The sequence below is a fragment of the Pseudonaja textilis genome, chromosome 2, assembly GCF_049901715.1.
Source record: "Pseudonaja textilis isolate UNSWEBS1 chromosome 2, rPseTex1.2, whole genome shotgun sequence".
Taxonomy (NCBI): Eukaryota; Metazoa; Chordata; class Lepidosauria; order Squamata; family Elapidae; genus Pseudonaja; species Pseudonaja textilis.
The window spans coordinates 50,464,937-50,486,565 of NC_141991.1; the positions used below are offsets into that span (position 1 = coordinate 50,464,937).

Sequence of the window (21,629 nt, forward strand, 5' to 3'; positions counted from 1 at the left end):
CAAACATTCCAGAAAGAGAGTATTCATATCTTAGAAAGACTTGATACCATCCTGGGAAATTATTCAACATCTGACTCCATTTGTAATCCAGGCAGGAGATTTAGAATAGAACAATTACCATCTGCCTGAGAAAAAATTCAGTAGAATCCACGATCATTAATATTGAACACAGTAATTCCTTTATCTAAATGTGTTCAACAGATTTATCCTGAAAAAGCAGGCATCTTCAAGCCATCTTTCTTTCTTCTTTCCTTTCCTTTTTAAATCAAGTAATCTCTTATCGGAAAAGTCTTTGTTCTCAAAACCACACTAATTTAATTCTGCCCTCTAAGACTATTCCGGCAGTTTCTATTTTATGTTACACACATAAAAATAAAATCCTTACAAAAGGAAAAAAGAAAAAGTAAGGTAATTGTAAATGTGGAAGTAAATTTTCTGTCATATTAGGGTAGTTTGGAACAGTATTTATTCTAAATAAATACATTCCAAATACATTCTAAATGGTTAAATAAAATTCTGGAACTACATGCAATGAAGCTCATAAAATTGCACTTGGAGCAGAAAATTGTTGGCATCTTGAGAAGAATGAGGCATGTTTCCTATCAGGCAAAGTCTCTTTAGATTCAGATTTTAAATAAAAGTATACTCTTTAGGGCTGTACCATCATTGCTGCCTCTGCTCAGTCCCTCATTTGTTCTCTCCCATCTTTAGGCACAGAGGAAACATTTGGAGTCAAAGGATATATGTGAGAGGGAGGTAAAATTCAGCTGGAACAGGAAGCCAGGTAGCCACAAAAAAGATGCTAAGACCCTAGAAAGAGTACAGGGGTCTAGATGCTAACTTGTAGAATGAAGGGCTAAGGGAACTGTTTAGTCTAACAAAGAGAAGGTGACATGATAGCCATCTTCCAATATTTGGAATGGCTGTCACAGGAATGGGAGGGGGGGGGAGATGATTTATTTTCCAAAGTATCTGAAGAGCATGGGTGGAAGCTTGTCGGGGAGGACCCAACCTAGAATTAAGGAAACATTTCTTAACAGTGAGAACAATTAATCAATAGAAGAGCATACCTCCCAGAGTCATGAATGCTCCATTGCTGGAGATTTTCAAGAAAATATTGGACAACCACCTGTCTGTAATGGAATAAGGACTCCTGCCTTGGATGGTGGGTTGGACTAGAAGACTAGAAGACCTTCAAGGTTCAAGACCCTTGAAGGTCTTCTAGTCTACCTCGATGATTCTATTTCTATATTTGCCTCAATAAATTGTCCCTTTTGGTCATCACTATATTTCTGTGCTATACAAAACTAAAATGATTCTTTAAAATAGTTAATGATGTATTTATTTAAATAGCCATGTTAAGTAAAAAAAAAGTCCTCCTCAGAAATAAGACCAATGGAAAATCATAATACTGATAGCATAGGTATAGTTAGCAATGTGTTTTCTGAAAGAGTTATGAACTTATTTTCTTGTTATTGAAACTCTCTTCAAGCCATGTTTCACTACGTTTTTGGATTTGTGCTTTTGAAATGATCAACATTTGATTGATCATGGAACCTGCCCTTGCAGGAAAAATTCTAGGAAGGAAAATAGTTGTTGCGTACATTTCATTCCATTGTCTTTGAGAACGTGAACTTTCATCACTAAAGATTAATAAATCTTCAACTGCACTAAGGTAACTAATTGTTTCTTCTTTTATTCCAATGCTAAAACTTCAATCTATTTCCTACTGTCTGGCTGGCAGGATGATGAGGAAGGCATATGGGCATAACCGGTTCCTATAAACCAAAGTTCCAGTTTTGTTTTGAAGGGTGAGATACTATTTTATTTTATATTTGGATGCAATTCTTGATTATTGTAATTTCTAACTGTGGTAATAGTGAATGAGAAACACGAGATAGTGATTTCCACTAATCAATTTTCTATTACGATTAAAGGATGGCAATCTTCCCATTGTTACATATTCTATGCATTTTAGAGAGTTGAAGTGGTGATGTTCAGTTACATGGACTTGATTGAGCTAAAAGCTAGACAGGAGTGGATATGGTTAATACTTGGATAAGAGACCACCAGAAAGTTCTAGGGGTTAAAAGAAGGTAACTGCAAAATACATCTATATTGTTGGCAAGAAAGCCACATGGATTACATGAAGTTGTAACCCTAACCTAATCATGACTACAAGAATCAACCAAGAGTCAGCCTTGGCTCAAGGAATGTTCTGAGAAGTAATCTACAAGGCTAGGATGGAAAATGTGGGTTTTGTCTGTGTTAGGGTATAACCGCTATTCTTTCCCGTTAGAAATTTTTCACTTAAAGAACTGTGTAATGGTGCATTCAGGATACATTCTAGTATTTTAATTTTTCACATAAAGAACTGTGTAATGGTGCATTCAGGATACATTCTAGTATTTTAATTCTATCAGGCATTAAAAAATGCCAGTAGTTCTAAAAAAATATATGGATAGGTAACAATAAACAAAATACTACTCATCTTTGGACTAATGACAAGTGAGAAGTAATATAGAAAATAACACCAATGTCTGTTATAGAAAATACAGAAAAACCCTGTGAATATTTGTGTATAAAAATTTGACTCAGAACTTTTATGCAGCCAGAAAACAAATTTATTTCTGGTACAGCCACAAGATAGTTTCAACAAAATGATTATTGAATAATTATCAAGGTATTATGAGATTTGCATTGTTACACCCACCTTATATGTTATTAATTTGTGATTATTTTCCATATCCTCTGCCAAACAATGCATTTCAAAAGAGACATATTTTGTTCATGTGACTGTCTACTAAAAATTCAGAATTTGTTTTTATATCACACTGATGATAAAGATAAAACTCTTCTTTCTCAAGGATTACAAGATATTATTAAGAATTTCTTTTCCATGTTGCAGTTCTAAACAGTTGCGTATGTTAACATATATATGCTTTTTTCATCTGCTGAGTATTCAGGACAGCTAGCCAATTTTAAAAAGAAAAACACAATATAAGTTTGTGAAAAGCATGAATTAAAATTAATATTACAAATGACACTAAAGGAATTTAACAATTAAGGTGTGCATGTACAGATTTTCTCAATACTAAGAGAATAAGGATCAGCATCTACCTCTGCATGCGTAAACAGAAACACATTTTAATTTTGATTACCTTTATAACATATTTAGGCAAAACTGCCAGTAGTTTTGCTAGTAGTTTCTAATGTAATTTATACTATATGGTTTATTCCAGAACTTCTCCTCCTCTTCCTCCTACTCCTCCTCCTCCTCCCCAGCATTCCTTTTCCAATTCTTCTGATCAAAATGTGTTTCCCCCAACCAGCTAACAATATAAGACATTTTTCAATGTAAGACATTTTCATGGGACATTGGCAGCTTGCTGAATTGAATTCTTTTCTGTCCACAACATAGGCTAAAGTGCATTTATTGCTAAAGTATAAATTAAGTAGCCTATGTCCTCAAAGTTATTTTTATTACTATTGGACATAGTCCCAGCTATCTGTAGTTAATTACATGCCATGACTGGATATACATATATGTTAGTGGCCATTGTTCATATTTCAGGTGAAATCAATATTTTAAGATTTGGCTTTAAATGTAACACAGACTTTAAATCTGCATTTGCTTTATTTCAGGATTTTTTTTGTTTAATTTCCTAAACAAGCCCTATTCCTTTTTGGTTCTTTAGCACAGTAGTTTTCCATCTGATGAGTGCTAATGAGCGCTGGCTCAACTTAGCTTCCAGGCCCATTGGATGTGAAAGTGTTAAACATCAGTGAGCCTCAAAACTGGATTAATTTTAATCATATATTTTAGATCAACTGATTTTTTTCTCATATTAATATACGAGGACTTAAAATACAAAACAGAATACAGGTAAAATCTTTGACTTATGCCCAAAATTTATGTTGCTAAGCAAGACATTTGTTAAGTGAATTTTGTCCCATTTTATGACCTTTAATGCCACAATTGTTAAGTGAATCACTGCAGTTGTTAAGTTTGTAACACAATTATTCAATGAACCTGGTTTTCCCATTGACTTTATTTGCCAGAAGGTCACAAAACATGATCTCGTGACCTTGGAATACCGCAACTGTCATAAATATGAGTCAATTGCCAAGCATCTGAATTTTGATCATGTGACCATGGGAATGCTGTAATGGTTGTAAGTGTGACAAACAGTCATAAGTCACTTTTTTCAGTGCTGCTGTAACTTCGAATGGTCATTAAATAAAGTGTTTAAGTTGAAGACTACCTGTTTTAACAAAACACACTTTTAATAGAATGCTAAACGCAAAACAAATAGTAGCTTCCACAGAAATGACCCTTCAGAATTGGCAACATCCCATAGTTGTTACTCTTAATTTTTTTTCCCTGGGATGTTGTTCTTTTTTTAATTAGGTATGTTTTTCATTCAGTGCTTTGATTTATTCAGCTCCCAGGAAACTGTGATTGTTGAATTGTCCAGATGATAGATACACAGATAGACAAAAAAATTCAGTTTTAGTCGGTTTTTAAACCTAAGCCTTTAAAACTATTTTTATATAGGGAACGTTTTCTAATAGTAGTCATAAAATGTTGATTGACTAGACACTGAGGTATAATGCTAAAAGAAATGTGATATGAGAACTGAACTGAATCTTATTTTATGAAAGTGAAAGCTGGCATGATAGAGTTGATAGATTGCTGCATGTGATATGTATCTCTGTTCAAATATTTCACAAACTAATGAATAAGAACCTACAATACAGAAGTATCTTTTTGATCAGAAACACACACCAAAGGCAATCAAGAACCCGACTTTCAAGTCTTGCCCAAAATCTATTTTTTTTGGTATAGATGACTATACCTAACTTCATTTACTTTTTCATATCTGCCCTAAAAATCCCTCAAAATAAATTTTAACTTTGTTCAAGGCCAAAGAGCAAATTGAGTTTTGACACAAACCCGTTGCTGAGGCAGTAGGAGAAGATAATAGCTAGATGATATATGATAGATAAACAGATGGTTAGACAGATAGGTAGATAGATAGATAGATAGATAGATAGATAGATAGATAGATAGATAGATAGATAGATAGATAGATAGATAGATAGATAGATGGATAGATAGGCAGGCAGGCAGGCAGGCAGGCAGGCAGTAGAGAAACATAATGGCATTTTTCTGTCAAAGTTCAAAGAGCAAGGCCTGTTTCTTTGAAGTAAATTTCTAATAGTGAATTTTGATGGAAACAGGTGTGCATCGAAAGTATATATGTGTTTGTGTGTGTGTGTGTGTGTGTGTGTGTGTGTGTTCCTTTCTGGATCTCATCCTATACTGAGTATTAAATTGAACAGATGGTTTCAGCTTCTAAAATGTGAAATCTCTCAGAGGATTCATGAATATATTGGACATGATCTTCCACAGACTTCTCCAATCCAATGAATAGAAGGAGACTCTGAGAAACAAATGTGTCTTGTGTATAATTAAATTCAGTTCATATTATTTGAATGACAGAATTTTTTTTATCTGACTGCAGGGATAAGTTTACATTAAAAAGAGTAATGGGAAAGAAAGAAAAACAATAGATTTTTACTATTCCCCTACCCACTCACATTACGGCATTAAATAATGGAACATTTACTTCTAAAATACAGTAATTTAACCTCAAAAAAAATGTAGCTCAAATAAGTTATACTTCTTTTTCCTACCAGATTGAGGCTATAGAGTGTTATTCAATAATAGTTATCCATTTAGGTTTGCTGAAACATTTGGTTAAGAAAATTGAATATTGTAATAGTATATTGTATAAGTATTAATTAGTTAACTATTATTTAAGACAATATCTGAGTCCAGCCAATTATAATTCAGAAATCCATCAATAGTTTAATGAAAGATGGATTAACATAAAGTGTGGACTCTATCATTTCATCTTCAGAAGAAGGAGTCAAGCAATTCTCCAAAGCACCTGAAGGCAGGACAAGAAACAATGAGTGGAAACTAATCAAGGAGAAAGCCAATTTAGGACTAAGAAGAAATTTCCTGACAGAGCAATTAATCAGTGGAACAACTTGCCTCCAGAAGCTGTGAGTGATCCAGCACTGGAAGTTTTTAAAAAGATGTTGGATAACCAACAACACACCTGAAGTGGTATATAGGGTTTCCTGCCTATGCAGGGAGTTAGACTAGAAGACCTCCAAGATCCCTTCCAACTCTCTTGTTTTATTCTATTCTATCTTCATCTAGTTCAGAAAGGAATTTAAAACAAAGGGAAAGAAGCTGAAATGGAATTGTTAGACTATCATTATAAAAAGGGAATTTCCTTATAAAATAACATTTTCTTGATTCTTGGCTGTTTGTTTCTACATCGCAAAACTCCATTATACCCTTCCTTTTTCAAACTTTCAATAAACTTCCCACATGGAAATCATACAGATAAATGGTCTGTTCTTGACACTTCAGTCTGGTCTAGAGCCTGACCTTTTAAGTTTCTTTTAACAAGACAAGAGGTTTATCTTGATGGATAAAAGAAGAATCTAGCTGAATGCTGCAGAATCAGATGATGACATATTCCTCAAACAGTATTTTTCTCAAGGTTGAATTGAATAAGAGTTGGATGAAAAGAGGAAAAATACAGTCTTCTATTTCCATCCATTATTTCTTGTTAGCTGTTTTATAATTTTGTCTGCTTCTTCTTCATGTCTAGATCAAACTTTAAACTGGCAGAATGAAGTTGCCTTCTTGGCTTTGTCATTGGCCAAAAATAAATCATGAGTGGTACATATTTCTGGTAGTAGCTGACATACAAGCAGATGGCCAGCAGCTACATGATATTGGTTTCCTGTCTGGTCTTATCTTGAAGGGATGATATTTCTTGAGTCTTCACAGAAGATTCTAAGACCCAATGTACATTTCTGTAAATGGCTTTGCAGGTATTATAAATAATTGAAAATCAATGCAAGCTCTCTGTGGGGCCAGCTGTGAAAGCTTATTTGTTCTGTAATGCCAAACCACTGGTTAATCTGACATGGAAAACTCTAGACTCTCCCTCTCTGTATGACTTGTTTTCTACTTTCAATAGAATAGTGGCATCAATTGCCTGGTTCAAATGAAACAGCAGTCATTGAGTTTACACAGAGCACTAAACCTACTCAGGCTTACTGAGTAAATCACAATTCTCACGCAACATGCTAGGTCAAAACTGAGCAGAATACGTTTACCAGTCTGTATTAGGCTGTGTAAATCTTTTCAAGGAGATATGAGGCGGTGTAGAAATTGTCCAGATTTGCCCAGCTGTTTATTGAAACTGATGCTGGTTCTGTTCCTGTGCCAATGTGGCTTCTGACACATTGTAACATTGATCTGGAAAAAGACATGGCTGCTTTAACAATTGAAAAAGAGGTGCTTTGATATTACCCTTTCAAGGGATTTTCACAGTCCTAATATGTATCAAGCAGCACCAAATTGGCATGTTAAAAATAATTTAAATAATTCCCTCAGAGTTTAGGGTAACGGGAAATTCTAGTTAGTTTAAATCCAGATGTGCTTCTATGTTTGAATTGAAAGGGGAATTTCTCTTCCTTAACAGTGCATAAGGGCAATAGGCAATCATTCTTTTTTATGGAATAAGTTGAAAAGAAGTACTTGAGGGGATTTGGAGATTGGAGTTAAACTTTTATTTCTAACTTAAATACTTGAGTTATTAAGAATCAGACTTTGTTATATCTGTTTTGCATTGCCCTGCCATTCCTTTAACATAACTAAGGCAAGTAAGTAAGAAGCTGGTAAGATGCCAGCTTCCTACCCAGATGAATTCATTTTTTTTTCAGTCACTAGAACTCAGTAGTAACTCAGTAGTAACCTACAACATCTTCTACTATCTTCTAGGTATGGTTGTAAGGTTGCAAAATTTGTCTTTGTTAATGTTACATTAGCACAACAATGATTGGATTGCTTTGAAAGGTGCAGGGCATCCTGCTTCCAATTGGATTTAGAAATGAACTTAAAATTATATCTGCTCACTGTGGCTGATGCTGACTGCAATTGTATTTTTTTTCAATGAATAAAACTCTGGAATGCCTCCTGGATAACTGTAATTGCTTGTTCATTGGTTTATTAAATTTCTACACTGCTTGTCTCACCAAAGTGACTTTGGGTGGCTTACAACAAAGTGCAATGGTGCAGGGGAGATTTTTAAAGCAGCCTCTGCAACTCCATTTCACCTCAATATTAACAACACTGAGATAATTTGGCATGGTAATATTACAGTTACTCTGATTTGCTTTAGAGAGTATATAACTGTTGCTAATAGGGGTGGAGAATTATAGCCACAGCACGAATTGCCAACTTGCCTTTCACACATTTCACATTTCAGAAGACTTTTAATTATTTCCAGATTCACCAGTAACTTATAAGCCTGTTTTGGTAATTCTGTAATTTTGTATTGTTTTGGACCTTTGCAATATAGAGAACTAATTCTATTGTGTTTACTTCTTGGAACATGCATGTTCTTCAAAATTGTAAAACAGATGGCAAATATTCTTACTATCACTCTTCTCTTATAAGAACTGCCTCTTTTTAACTGAAGGTTAAAGGATCAAAATTAACAGGGTTAAATTCTAAGCTCAGCCATGTATGAACTCTTTTGCCCATGTTATTTATTTCCTTAGTTTGATATTCAGCTAAGGAAGATAGCAGCATGGGGACATCTCCAGCTATGCCATGAATCTCTGGACGTGCTGGAATTAAGTGCTGCATTTGGTGTTCCTTGTTTTGCTTTGTTTTTCATTCACCTTGAACTCTGATGTGATTGCATGTCTGAGAACAATGCTCTTTACAAACTCCTGCCATGAAAATCTTTGTGATTACAAAGGGTGTTTCCCATTTGCCATATGTTGTTTGCTGCCGGCACATACGCTGCACAAATGCTGTTTCAGAGGTGACTGGTTTTGCTTTTGAAGTAGAGCACAATGTTTAAAACTGCATGTAGACTATACATCTGAAGGAGCTGTTTGGATAAGGAGGATACATTTTATAATGCTTCCACCAGTTTGGCCTCTTAAATAATATGGTGTGGCGTATTCAGTTTGGAATGGTGTTTTGAGATGTAATCCATTTGAGTTTTGTGTTCAGACTGGATAATGCTTCCCATCTCTCCGGATTGTAATGCATATACAGTAAATGACCTTCCCATGGAAAAGAAATTAAAACAGGTTATAGTTTCACTAAGGAGAATTGTATGTTGTAAATTGGAGACAAAAGCAAAGACGAATCACTAAATTTGCTTCTTATGTGGCTCTAATAGTTTTTTATTTCTTTTTTCTTCTAGTAGCAAAACTATGCTTTCTATTTCCTATGTCTATCTCAACCTGGTTCGGATTATTCTAGAGAAAAATAAGGAAAAAAAAGTTCATTATTGCCAAGAACTTGTTTTCAATTTTTTGCTGGCCACCAAGTCACAATATCCTAGGACTTTAGATCTTTCTTTTAGCCAGGCATAGTGGCTTCTGGTGATGCGTCATCTTATTTTTTTTTCTTTATTCAAATTCATTAGAGCCACCTAACTCCAATGGACACTTAAGCTGTCAGTGGCTGGTTATCCAAGAGGATCATGTTGGGTCTGCATGCTGGGAGCCAGTCAGAGCAAATGATTTTATTTATTCATTTATTATATTTGAATTCAGTCAACAATGCCAAACATATATCAGACAAGTTGCCCCATCCATCCAATAGCAAAAGCACTTAAACTTATACAGTATACTGCTGCATAGTGCTTTATACAGGACTCTCTATATAGTTTACAGAGTCAGTCTATTGCCCCCAGCAATCTGGATCCTCATTTTGCTGATCTCAGAAGGATGGAAGGCTGAGTCAATCTTGAGCCAGTCAGGATCAAACACCTGGCTGTGGGCAGAGTTAGCCAAAAAATATTGCATTCTAACCACTGCACCACTATGGCTTCTAAGCCACCCAAGTCTAGAGCCTGGACTTTAAGGCCCTCAAAAATGCAAAGGGTGGGAGTCACTAAAATCTCAGGAGCAATTTCATTCCAGAAGGCTACAGAAAGGACATTATTAGGAATCCTGAAAGTTGATATTCCTTAATCAATAACCTGGAGGATACCAATATGTCAGATCAAAGCTAGACACAAGATAGGCAGTTCCTCACACAGGCAGGCCTTATACCATTTAGGGCTTTAAAAGTACTAACAAGTCCTTTGAAATACACCTGGAAGCAAATTGGCAATCAGTACAATACATGAAGCAGTAATATCACATGGACATACAAAGGCATATCATAGAGTACAATGGGATCCAATAAATTGGATAGATAGATAGATAGATAGATAGATAGATAGATAGATAGATAGATAGATAGATAGATAGATAGATAGATAGATAGATAGATAGATAGATAGATAGATAGATAGATAGATAGATAGATAGATAGATAGATAGATAGATAGATAGATAGATGATAGACCAAATGAGCAAGCAAGAGAGCTGCTTCCTCAGTTTCATTCTGGACCAGTTGAAACTTCCACGTGGTTTTCATTGGCAATCTGTTTCTTCACAATCTCAGTTTTTCATTCTCTTCTTTTTTCTATTTTAGATGACAGGTTCTGATTCATAGGGGTTGGGCAGAAGTTCTACACCAGCATAACTGCCTGGGATCTACAGTTGCCCCATCTTTTAGTAACAGTAAAAATTCACACCTCACCATTCTCCAGGTATCAGCTGCATTCCTACCAGGGCTGGCAGGAACACATCCAACCATGGGACTGTCCAATAGAAGAATTCAGTTGAAATTGAAATCATATTTTCCTAATTGAAGTTGACATGGAATTATTTCTTTATTTGTTGTATATATTTGCCACTCCTTGAATTATTTAAAATTATACCCTTTCCAAATGTCAGAATCAGGGGTAGGCTTCAAATTTTTTAGCAAGTTTTTTTTAGCTCTTCCCTAATGACTGGCTGGGTGGACATGGCTGGGTGGGTTGGGCGGGCATGGCCAACTCAACACCACTTCTTTGCCTTAATTACCTAAAAAGGATATATACCCAAAAGTTGTTTATTATTTCATGTATTTAATACTTAACTAAAAGACTGGGTGAAATGAGGCTTAATAGCAGTGACTGTGAGAGGGATCTTGGAGTCTTGGTGGAGTTTCTGTGAGTTATGTGATTCTTATTATTTTGGGAATTAATCCCCTAGGAGGATAGGGGCTATGTTATCTGATTTTCTCAATCGCTCTCCCTTACAAGCACTGAGTGGATTGTTTATCTAGCTTACAACACTTTTACAAGGTGTGAAATGCTGTTGGCTGAACACCCAGAAGTTCAATTAAGCCTATTAAGCCTTGCTGCTTGTCTTCCTGAGGTTATTGGGGGCTCTCTGAGCCCCACAGACTTAGCTAGGGGTTCTCCCAAGCTCCTGTGAGCCCCCAGTGGCCCACCACTGGTCAGAATGCCCCATCATTCATTAAAAACAAACTAGAAAATAAACCTATAGCTTATTGATTTTCATTTTATTGATATTAGATTTTATATTCGTTCATTGTGTTTTCTACCCATCTATTAAAATTATTTTAATTAGACTTTTTTGGATATATATATATATATATTCAGCTTTGAGCTGGTATTCAGCTTTGTTCGGGTATTTTCCCACATCATTATAGTTGTGCCGTTAAAGTTGTAGCAACGTTTCGGCAGAATCTCATCTGCCATCATCAGGCTTCTCTTTGACCCTGAAAATATGAAGTGTGTTAGAATACCGGCCTTGGGAAATTAGGCTAAATTGGGACAAACACTGTTTGCAACCACAGCTACAGGGAAAGCCACCTGTGCAATTCCTGGAATTAGTGTGATGCTATCAGCAAGAGGCTTGCAGGGAGGCTGTTGCCTTTGATGATAAAGTACAAAGGTGTGCAAGGATTTTAGGCATGTGTTGTTTTGTTTGATAGCTCTGTGTTCTTGATTAAGCTGTCTTGTTGGTTGTGGTTCCCAAAGAAATCTTGTAGGCTTAAGTGCACCCATGTTTACACAGGAGTCTCTCTCTCTCTGGCTCTCTTTTTAAGCACAGCTCTTTTACTGCAGTGAGAGAGATTTCTGAAGTTTAGTTAAACTTTGGAAATGCCTCTTTCTTCAGGGGAAAGGTTTTCATTTTGAAAGGTATGACTCAGAATGTGGGATACGCATGCAACAGGTAGCCCATGCTCTCAAAATGATGCATGGACTACAATCCTTAAAATGAGGCATGGACTACAAATAGAGAATCAGACACACTGAGTTCAATAAATGTCTAAGGAAATCATCAGAGGCTACAGCCCCAGTTATATGAGACATAGATGTCTCTAAAATTTTAGAAGAGATTTTTGCTTTAAAATGAAACTACTGTATGCATATCAATTTGTACATAATATCCCACCATATGAAAAACAAAGAACAAAACTCATTGTTTTAGCCAGTGATTTGTACTATTTAAATAAATAAAGTTTATTGTTTGAAACTTTTGTTGAGTACATACTTAAGAAAAAATATGACCAAATTAGAATGAGAACTTGGAATATAAAAATAAGCAGATCAGAGGATTCTGTGTCAACTGTTTAATTTAATTTTCTTATATAGCATATGAGGTCTATTAAGTTATATAGAAAAGCTAGCTAGAAGGGTGTTGCTTCATTGCCTGGAGCACAAAGTCTTTTTAAAGTGTTTAATTTTCAGATATTATGCCATTTTTTAATATTGATAATTTACTATTGAGATAATGCAATCTGAAAGCATTTATTATTATTACAGTTACCAATAGGCTTTGTTTTAAGTGTCTCTCTTGTACATAAAAGTTACTTTTCATGGTTTTATTTAGCTGCTGTGATCTTTTGGCACCAACTCTGAAAGTACATTTACATTACCTGAAAAGTACAAAATTTGTTTAATCTACATTATAATGAAATTCTGATTGAAACTTTTTTCGGGGCAAAATGTATTTATTAATTCTGCTAGGATCTCTGACAGATCTGAGATTACCAACATTTCTTTCCTCATTTTAAACTTATCTAGACAGTTTTTATTAGTATAGTTAATCTGTGGTTTTTGAATTTGACTGAATTTGACTTTTATTTTAGAGTTTTTCAGAGCACTTCTGTTAATTTTTCAGATAAAGCAATTTCCTACATTTCTAAATATCATTAATTCAAGATAGGGTAAGCTTTAATAATGAAAAATCCTGCCACTAACATTAAGAATTGAATTTAATATTAAGGCGACAGAGATAGCCAAACATAGGATTCTTTATAAAAGAATGATTTTCCCAATTATTTTCAAAAATATTTGACAAAAAACATTGCTTAAGTAAATCATAAAAATGGCTTTGATGTTTCTGTTCCAAAAGTGATGCACATAAAATTTTCTGCTACAAACTTTAAAAAATGATGCCAGAAATGGCTGAAACGAACTCTATCTATATCCTACTGCCTAAAATCAATTATTTTGGCAGCATTTCTCAGCCTAACTGCATTTAAACATTATGTTACTTTGATGTTTCCTCCTCCAATTAGAATCTCATATTCTTAGCATTTTCTAATTTGAATCCAAAATTATGTTTCTAGAGTTTAGAAATGAAACACAACATCAATCACCAATCAGTCAATCAAACGATCAACCTTTATTTGGTCATGGATCAGCAGATAAAACATAAAAATAACTAATTCAGATAAAAAGAAAAAAATATATAATTATTCTAAAATATCTTTAAAATATCCAGAACTACAGAACAGTACTTAGTTGTGGTCAATGAAATAAAATCAGTTATTCCAGGACGCAACTGCAGTTACTTTCCAACTCATTGCAACAACCTTCTTGCTAATACTTCAAAATGTCACTCTGGAACTGACACCGTAGTATTAGCTAGCAAAAATTTCTTTCTATTGCCCTTCTTCATTGGACACATTTCAAACTTCTTGGTGAAAACTTTGTACCTTGACAGTCAATTTAGGACTTTGTAGCAAGCTAGAGGTTAACAGAGGATACCATAGAATCTTCTCTTAATACTGAACAATAAGGACAATCCCTCTCTTTTTTTGAATCCTAAGAATCAAACTTGAGCTTGATTCATTTCATTTGATTCATTAGATGATAGAAACTGCGCTTAGTTCAATTGCACATTTAGATCTTTGAAACCATGAACAAATATTTAGATGGCAAAGCCCAACAAAATAGCGTGAAAATGTTTCCTTCTCACATATCCAAATATTTTGTTCTGTAAGGATTTATTGAAATTTCATTAATTGCTTTATTTTTGCTATTTAGAAGCTGACACTACCAAGTAAGCATTGCTGTGAAATTCACAACTACATATATTTTGTGTAGCTTATTAAACAATAACAACAACAAAAATTAAGTCATTGTAGGATTGTCCAGTTGGGATTTATATTTTGCCTTTTATGCAAATGAAACTTATCATTATCTAAAAGCAATTTCAGCTGGTGGAAGTCTTTGGTAGGCATCGTCTAGAATTGTCCTTCGTGTTATAATTTTGAACTTATTTTACATATAAACAACATTTAGTCTATTTTTGCCTTTTTCAGTGGATGTTATGGTTAGTTTTTCATCTGTAACCACAGAAAGGATAGGAACTTGCAGAAGGAAGTCATAATTGAACAGTGTTGTTTGGCAAACTAAGAAGTAACCTTTAGTATGGATTTTAGCTTTTTAGTTTTGCAGCATCAAATTAAAAAAAGGAAACACATCCATGTGATTATTTTCATTTCTAGACTGTGTTTTAGATAGAATATCCATCCAGACTGGGAACTGAATATCCTTCCAGCCAATTTCTCAGCTGGAAAAGGAATTTGATGCACATAAAGAATCTGGCAAGATTAACCTGAGGAATTAAAGTCTAGCTTTAAGGTTCTGGCAGAATCCACTTTTACTGAACTTATCCTGTACCCCGGATTCAGACTCTGAAGCAAGTGCAACCTACCAAAGACTATCAACTAAAATGTTCAATAAAGTTTCATGCCTGGATATCTAAATAATCGCTGTCCAGGATTATATTTTACCTCCACAGCCACTAAAAGAGTCATGTGTTCTAAAATAAAATACACAAGTGATTCATTTTTTTTTTTTTTGGTCATACTACTTAAGTTTGCCAGGCAAACTTTGATCTTATTTTGAAGTTTTCAAAAGCTGCCCATGTTGCCAGTTTTTTTTTTTTTTTTGTTGTGGGGGGTGGAATCTGATCTTACAGGTTTAACCTAAATATTATTTCCATTTTGTAGCCTGTCATATGGGTGCATCACAAAGCGTATTTGGTTTTTGCCTTGATGCCTTGGGTGGTAGCATGCAATAAGTAACAAAATACTGAGAATAAAAGAAAAGTCCTAGAATATATATCCCTCCAGCTATTGCCCAGTTGAGAGAGAGAGAGAGAGGATGTAAAGTAAAACCAGTATTTTTCTTTTTTGATCAAAGGAGAGATTCTCCCACCACCCAGCAGGCGATTAGCACATAAGTAAATTCTCTTATAAAAGCTACTGACTAAGAAAAAAGCAAGTATCTGCTTAGCACCTAGAAAGCAAACTTCACTTATCCGGAATGCAGTTTTAAAAGAAAGGAGGAGGCGGAGAGGAAGGGATTCCTTTTCCAAGTTCAGGGTTATAAAGGAAGCTAAATCCTCTCAAAGAATTATCTCTCAGTAAAGTGATAATTCCCCTGTGGGTTCCTCTTGCTCACCTTGTGACCATTTCCACGTTGGTAAAAGAGGAAGTAGCAAATTAGGGCCTGTCACTTCATAACAAAAGAAGTGCTAAGACTCAGGATGGGGTGCCCAATAAACCAGTCTTCAGTCTTATTGCCAATATTGGGAAGATTCAGTAGCTTTTTGTGGGATCAGGCTGCTAAGGGATTGTTTCCATTATAACATGTTTTCCATTTCCGTTTTACCATATACTTTCTCAGACCCTGTTAAAGGTCTAGACATTTGCCCCTTGACATGATGTCACGGTTGTCAATCATTTGCTGGCATAAGTAGCTAGGCAGCCCCAAAGATCTCCCCTGGACCCATTCCTTGTTTGCATTTCTATTACAGAGAAACTTGCACTGTTATTACACCTGTCAGCCTCTTCTGACATTGACCTCTCATTTAATATCACTCTCTTACTCTCTGTCCCCCCACCCACCCACTCTGTGTTATGCAGCCTTAGCTGTCACTGTGAGAGGTGAACAAGAATAATCTACAACTCTCACACTCTGTATTGCTTTTCTGAAGAGCCTTTAAAGTGAATGGTGGTGTTTTTCACTGGTCTAAATATCAGTGTGACATCCTGACTTCATCCAAAGTAAATTGCTGTCATTTCTTATTGAACAAATCATTTTACAAGTTTTGCCTAGTAAATCAAAGCCACCACTCTATATACACGTAAGAATCACCACTTCAAAAGCAAGAAAATGCCCCTATCAAGGAATGCACATTCATATTAAGCCTCTGATCCATCAGCTCATTGTCTATGGTCTTGAGGAGCCATAAACTATAGAGAGTTTTTATGGGAAGGTTTTGTTGAAACAAAAATGCACTAAAATCGAGCAAATATAATCTGTTTGGTCACAAACAACTAGTGATTTATTTTAAAAAAGGATGTAAAACTATTTTAATTAACTCACCAGCTGCAGCTGAATCATAGTTTAGACTCTGGAAAATGTTTCCTGCAAGAAATTAGTGCAACAAGACTGGCCTTTAGACTGGTATGAATCAAGAAGAGCAAAGAAAGAGAGTCTTCAGGAAATAGTGCAGTTCCAACCTCTGTTTAGAAGAGGGCCCCTCCTTCTAAACTAAATTGAAAACAAGTTTTGTAAAATGACTAGCATCTGCTAAGAACACAGAAACAAATTACAATGTTTGACATGTCAAGTCAATAAATATTAATTTGCTTATTGTTTAATCATTGCTTTCAAGGATATTCCCACTATTCCTCATCCACCCACTTTATTTACTAATCAATGCCATGATAATTGGTTTTGCAGCAAGTGCATTTACATATTGCCTTGACTGTTATAGCAATTAGGAACAATTGTAAAATGTTTCAACTTGAATTTGACAAAAAAAAGAAAAGAGATGACAGGCTGGTTTTCAAATAAAAATCTTTCACAGGAACTCTTTTTTCTCATTTATTTTAAGTTCATTTTCCACACTTTTCCAGTATGCTTGTAGAGTATTTCAAATTTTAAAATAGTGTATTGGGTAATATGATAACACACATTACTGGCAATATGATAACCCACATTAAAGATCAGAAGGCAGATTTAAGTGATTTAAGTAATTTAATCAGCAATATTATCTGCTATAAAGACAAAACCAGAGTGAGGAAATGAGCAAAACCAAATTTGAAAACTTTGGTCATGAAAGCACTTCTTCAAATCAGATAGGTTTTTATATAGAAGATCTGAAGCTATGGTTGAAACTTAGCCATAAGTACTGTAGAATTATTTTCATGGTAAAGAAGATGTTTAAATAGGGTAGCCTTTTATTAGAGGGCTGTAATTATGTAAATTGTGACAAAAAAAATTTAAATCAATGCTATCTTTCACCTTTAAATTCAAATTCAAATCTCCCATTTTACTAATTGAGTGTTTCACCTAGAATATTACAAGGATTTCATAATGAAAAAAGAAAAGTTACCTTCAGTTTGTCTACTTACTTCGATGCCAGCTACTATTAGCAAAAGCAAATCAACATTTATCAGAAGAACAGATGTTATTATATAGTTAACTATCGTAGTCAGCTCTATTTATAAAAAAATACCCACTGCAGAAGAACTTTGATATAAGGGCATGTTTTCAATGCATGTTTTCAGCAGGGGTAACAACTTCTATTGGACGAAAAAGAAGGGAAAAGAAGGAAATAAACCACAGAACAAAAAAACAAAACAAAACAGTGGAATTAACTATAAGTAATCTGATAAAAACTCCACTTCATTTGGATTATAAAGTCACCTTTCCTCCTAGTCACTTTAAATTTCCATTCCTGGTTTAGTTGAACAACAACTAATCTTGTTGCTGTCTGCAAGTACCATAGTTCAGCAAAAGTCCCTAGTATTATTATATTCTACAATTATACATGTGTGCTTGTATATACATTCAGTTAAAAACACACACATGTAAGCACATAGGAAGTATAATGGAGTCATTTTGTGTTTTTTTTTTAGTTTTCTTTGCATAATAAAGCACTTTAAAAAAAAAGATACAGAGAGGCAACATGCCATCGGTAAAGACTCATTATTCTTCATTGACCAAGACCTGAATCAATAGCTATAAGTGTGTTTCATTTTTTTCTCTTTTTAATGCTTAGGCTGTCTAATTTCTCACTGGAAGGAAAGCAGCTGTTCAGTGATTGAAACATGAAGAAAGATGTGTTGGAATCAGATAAGCATTACTTCCAAAGCAGGTTTACCTCAATGTTTCCTTGTCTTTGTAGTCCTATGAGCCCTTATGGAATGCTGAAACTGAGCCCTGTGCTTAATTTGAATTGTAATTTCATAAGATATTTAAACCTATCTTTAGGAAGCTTTGGTTGCTGTTTTGCTTGTCACCCAAAATACTTGTACAGCTCCGCAAACTAAAATTATAATCAGGGAAAACATCTGACCTTTGATTGTTATGTACTATAATGCTTCTAATTGTCATCCTTTATGATAATTTTCTTTTTTGTTGGGTTATGAGGCGTTCCTCCCATTTCCCTCCTTTTTTATTGGAAGTGATTTGTAGCTGAACCACATCGCTTGCTTTTATCTTCACTTCCAAAGCTGCACTTGTAAGACTACATTCAGCAACAAATTAATCCCCAAGTAGCTTGGTTCAATTTTCACAGCTGCTGCCAAGTGGGCCTTGTCTCACAATCTTTGTAATCATTTGTAAGACTTAAAGCAGGGGTGGGATTCTACCAGTTCGCACCTATTTGCTAGAACTGGTTGTTAACATTCTAAGCAGTTTGGAGAACTGGTTGTTAGAAGAAATTACTGGCCTAATCCTGTAAGAAAGGCAGGAAGGAAACATTCTGGTGTTGCTTACAGAAACTGCCTCTCCATTAACCCTTATTACATTCTTGGCAGGACTAGGCTTCCTGTCTCAGGAACTTCTCTGGAGTTTTTTCCCCCTTCTTTGCTGGTACTTTGCTTGGGTGGAGTGACGATTCAAAGTTACAATGGCACTGAAAAAAGTGACTTATGACCTTTTTTCACACTTATGACTGTTGCAGCATCCCCACAGTCATGAGAGGCCAGGCAAGGAGATGCGTGCCTCGATGTGACTGATATTGAGTTGGCCACGCCCAGCCAATAACATGACCACCAAGCCACATCCACCCAGTCACATGACCACCAAGCCACACCCACCAACTAAGCCATGCCCACAGAACCAGTTGTTAAAAAATTTGAATCCCATCCCTGACTTAGAGCATTAGCTATGAAAAATCTTTATACGGGTAGTCCTTGACTTATAACCACAATTAAGCCCCAAATTTCTATTGCTAAGGGAGACATTTGTTAAGTGAGTTTTGCCCCATTTTACTACTTTTCTTGCTACTGTTGTTAAGTGAATCACTGCAGTTGTTAGTAGCATGGTTATTAAATGAATCGGACTTTCCCATTGATGTTGCTTGTTGGAAGGTCGTAAAAGGTGATCACATAACCCCAGCTTGATGCAACTGTCATAAATATGAATCAGTTGACAGGCGTCTAAATTTTGATCATGTGATCACAGGAATGTTGCAATGGTCGTAAGTGTAAAAAATGGTCATTAAATGAACTGTTACAAGTCAAGGACTAGCTATGGTAGGTATTTTCCCCCTTTTAACTCCAGACATTATCTTTTTAAATGGAGTCTTGTTAATGTGCCTTGTAACAATCAAGAATTAACTATATTGGGAAGGTATTTTAATTATATATGTTTGGACAATAAGCATATTCTCAAGGGAGGCTTAAAAGACACTTTAAAAAATTGCATAAATTTAGCCTTTTTGTACACACAGGACAACACAAATTAGAAAGCAATACTTGGGGGGTGAGGGTGGGGGGGTCATAGAAACTGCCCTATTATAGGTAGTCAGTTTTTCTTCTCAGTTCCATTATAGTAAGGAGACTCTTGGATGGATATCTCCGCTCAGCCTTCAACAAATTCATTTGTCAGGGTCTGAAAAGTCTTTGATCTAAGGGGGAAAAGAATGCCCAGGGAGGAAGGCGTTAGATTGCAAGGAAAACTTGGAATTGATCTTTAGAGAGAGACTGTCTTGCAGTTTCATAGGATATTGACAAGATTTACTCTTTGAATCCTCCCTCTCTTCCCTTTCTGTCAATAATGCAGTTCTGATTTATGAATGGGCAGCCACAAAAATATCAGGCATGCTTTTAAAATCGGCATTAAAACTTCTGTTAGCTTCTGTTCCTTTCCATTTGCAGTGCTGCTTCCCGCTTGGTGGTTAGGCTCATACATCATTTTAAGCCAGAATGTGGTTGGTTTGTATTTGGCTTAGCATGATATGTGAACCCAGATTTGTGGCTTGTAAACCATAGCTTATGTCTTTACATTATCTTTAAACCAAGCCACTGGCAGAATGTTCAACAAATATGCTTAACATAAATCAACAAATTCCGCACTGTCTTCCATAGATGCAGCCTCAGCCTCAGCCAAAACTCTTAATTATGAGAATTCATTCCTTCTAAATTCATTTCATTCAGTGCAAGTACGTGTTTTAATTACAATGGATACAATGAATGAATGGAGGAAATCAAAGAACAATTTGAAATCTGTTTTTTTTACTTTGTTCAACGTTGCTACTCCTGCATATTTCTTCATGCTCCAGAACTAGTTGACTACTTTGTCACATTCTCCCTTTCTATTAAAAAAGAGGAAAACAGCTGTTTAAGGGAAAAAGAACAAAGAACAATGAAAGACAGAGATGTGAAGAAAAACTGCTGCAAGTTAGGTAATCAAATAAATGATTTTTTTTCCAGAGAGGAAACACTTATAAGATTTTCCAGAAGGTAAGCATGTTTGTCCTCCAAGGCATTTATAGAATGCATTTAAATGATTTCAGGATGTTTGAAGGCTTTTTTTTTTTTACCTTTTCAGATCTAGCTGCCTCTATATTCATACCTCTCCATTAAAAAAATAATAAGAAAATAACATTCAGTTTTCACACTCCTGTGATCCATACATTTGCCAATATTTGTCTAATGATTTGAAATAAAAATGCTTTTGAGAAGATTAAATGTAAAAATGTAAAGAATTGCTCTTCACATGGCAGATGTACAATAATATAACTGTGGCAATAAAACTGACTTCCATAGATTTCCAGATGGCTAGGACCTTGGAAATACAGCATTAAACTTTCAATTTAAATATATTTCCAAACGTATTAGGGAGGGGAGAGAGTGAATATAAAAATACAAACATAAAATTTTAAACATGACAGCTCCATAAATAAGAAATTGACTCTTGGGCCGGGAAAGAAGGTAGAGGGGCTGTATCCATATAAAACTAAAATGCTGAAGTTGAGCACAGTATAACGAAGGTGAATTGAAGAAACAGCAGGATAAAATTATGACACAGTTATGAAATTAATAAAACAGGGGGGGTGTTGAGGTAATT

At 35.1% G+C, this 21,629-nt stretch overlaps 1 protein-coding gene across 1 annotated transcript in view; it reads left to right on the forward strand.

The window, feature by feature from the left end:
- Positions 1-21,629, forward strand: part of ERC2 (ELKS/RAB6-interacting/CAST family member 2) — a 615,701-nt gene that overhangs the window by 468,891 nt on the left and 125,181 nt on the right. The window contains exon 17 of the mRNA XM_087923860.1: positions 1,745-1,811. Within this exon, the coding sequence (XP_087779986.1) occupies positions 1,745-1,771 (27 nt within the window). The 3' untranslated portion in view covers positions 1,772-1,811. The remainder of the gene's footprint in view (positions 1-1,744; positions 1,812-21,629) is intronic.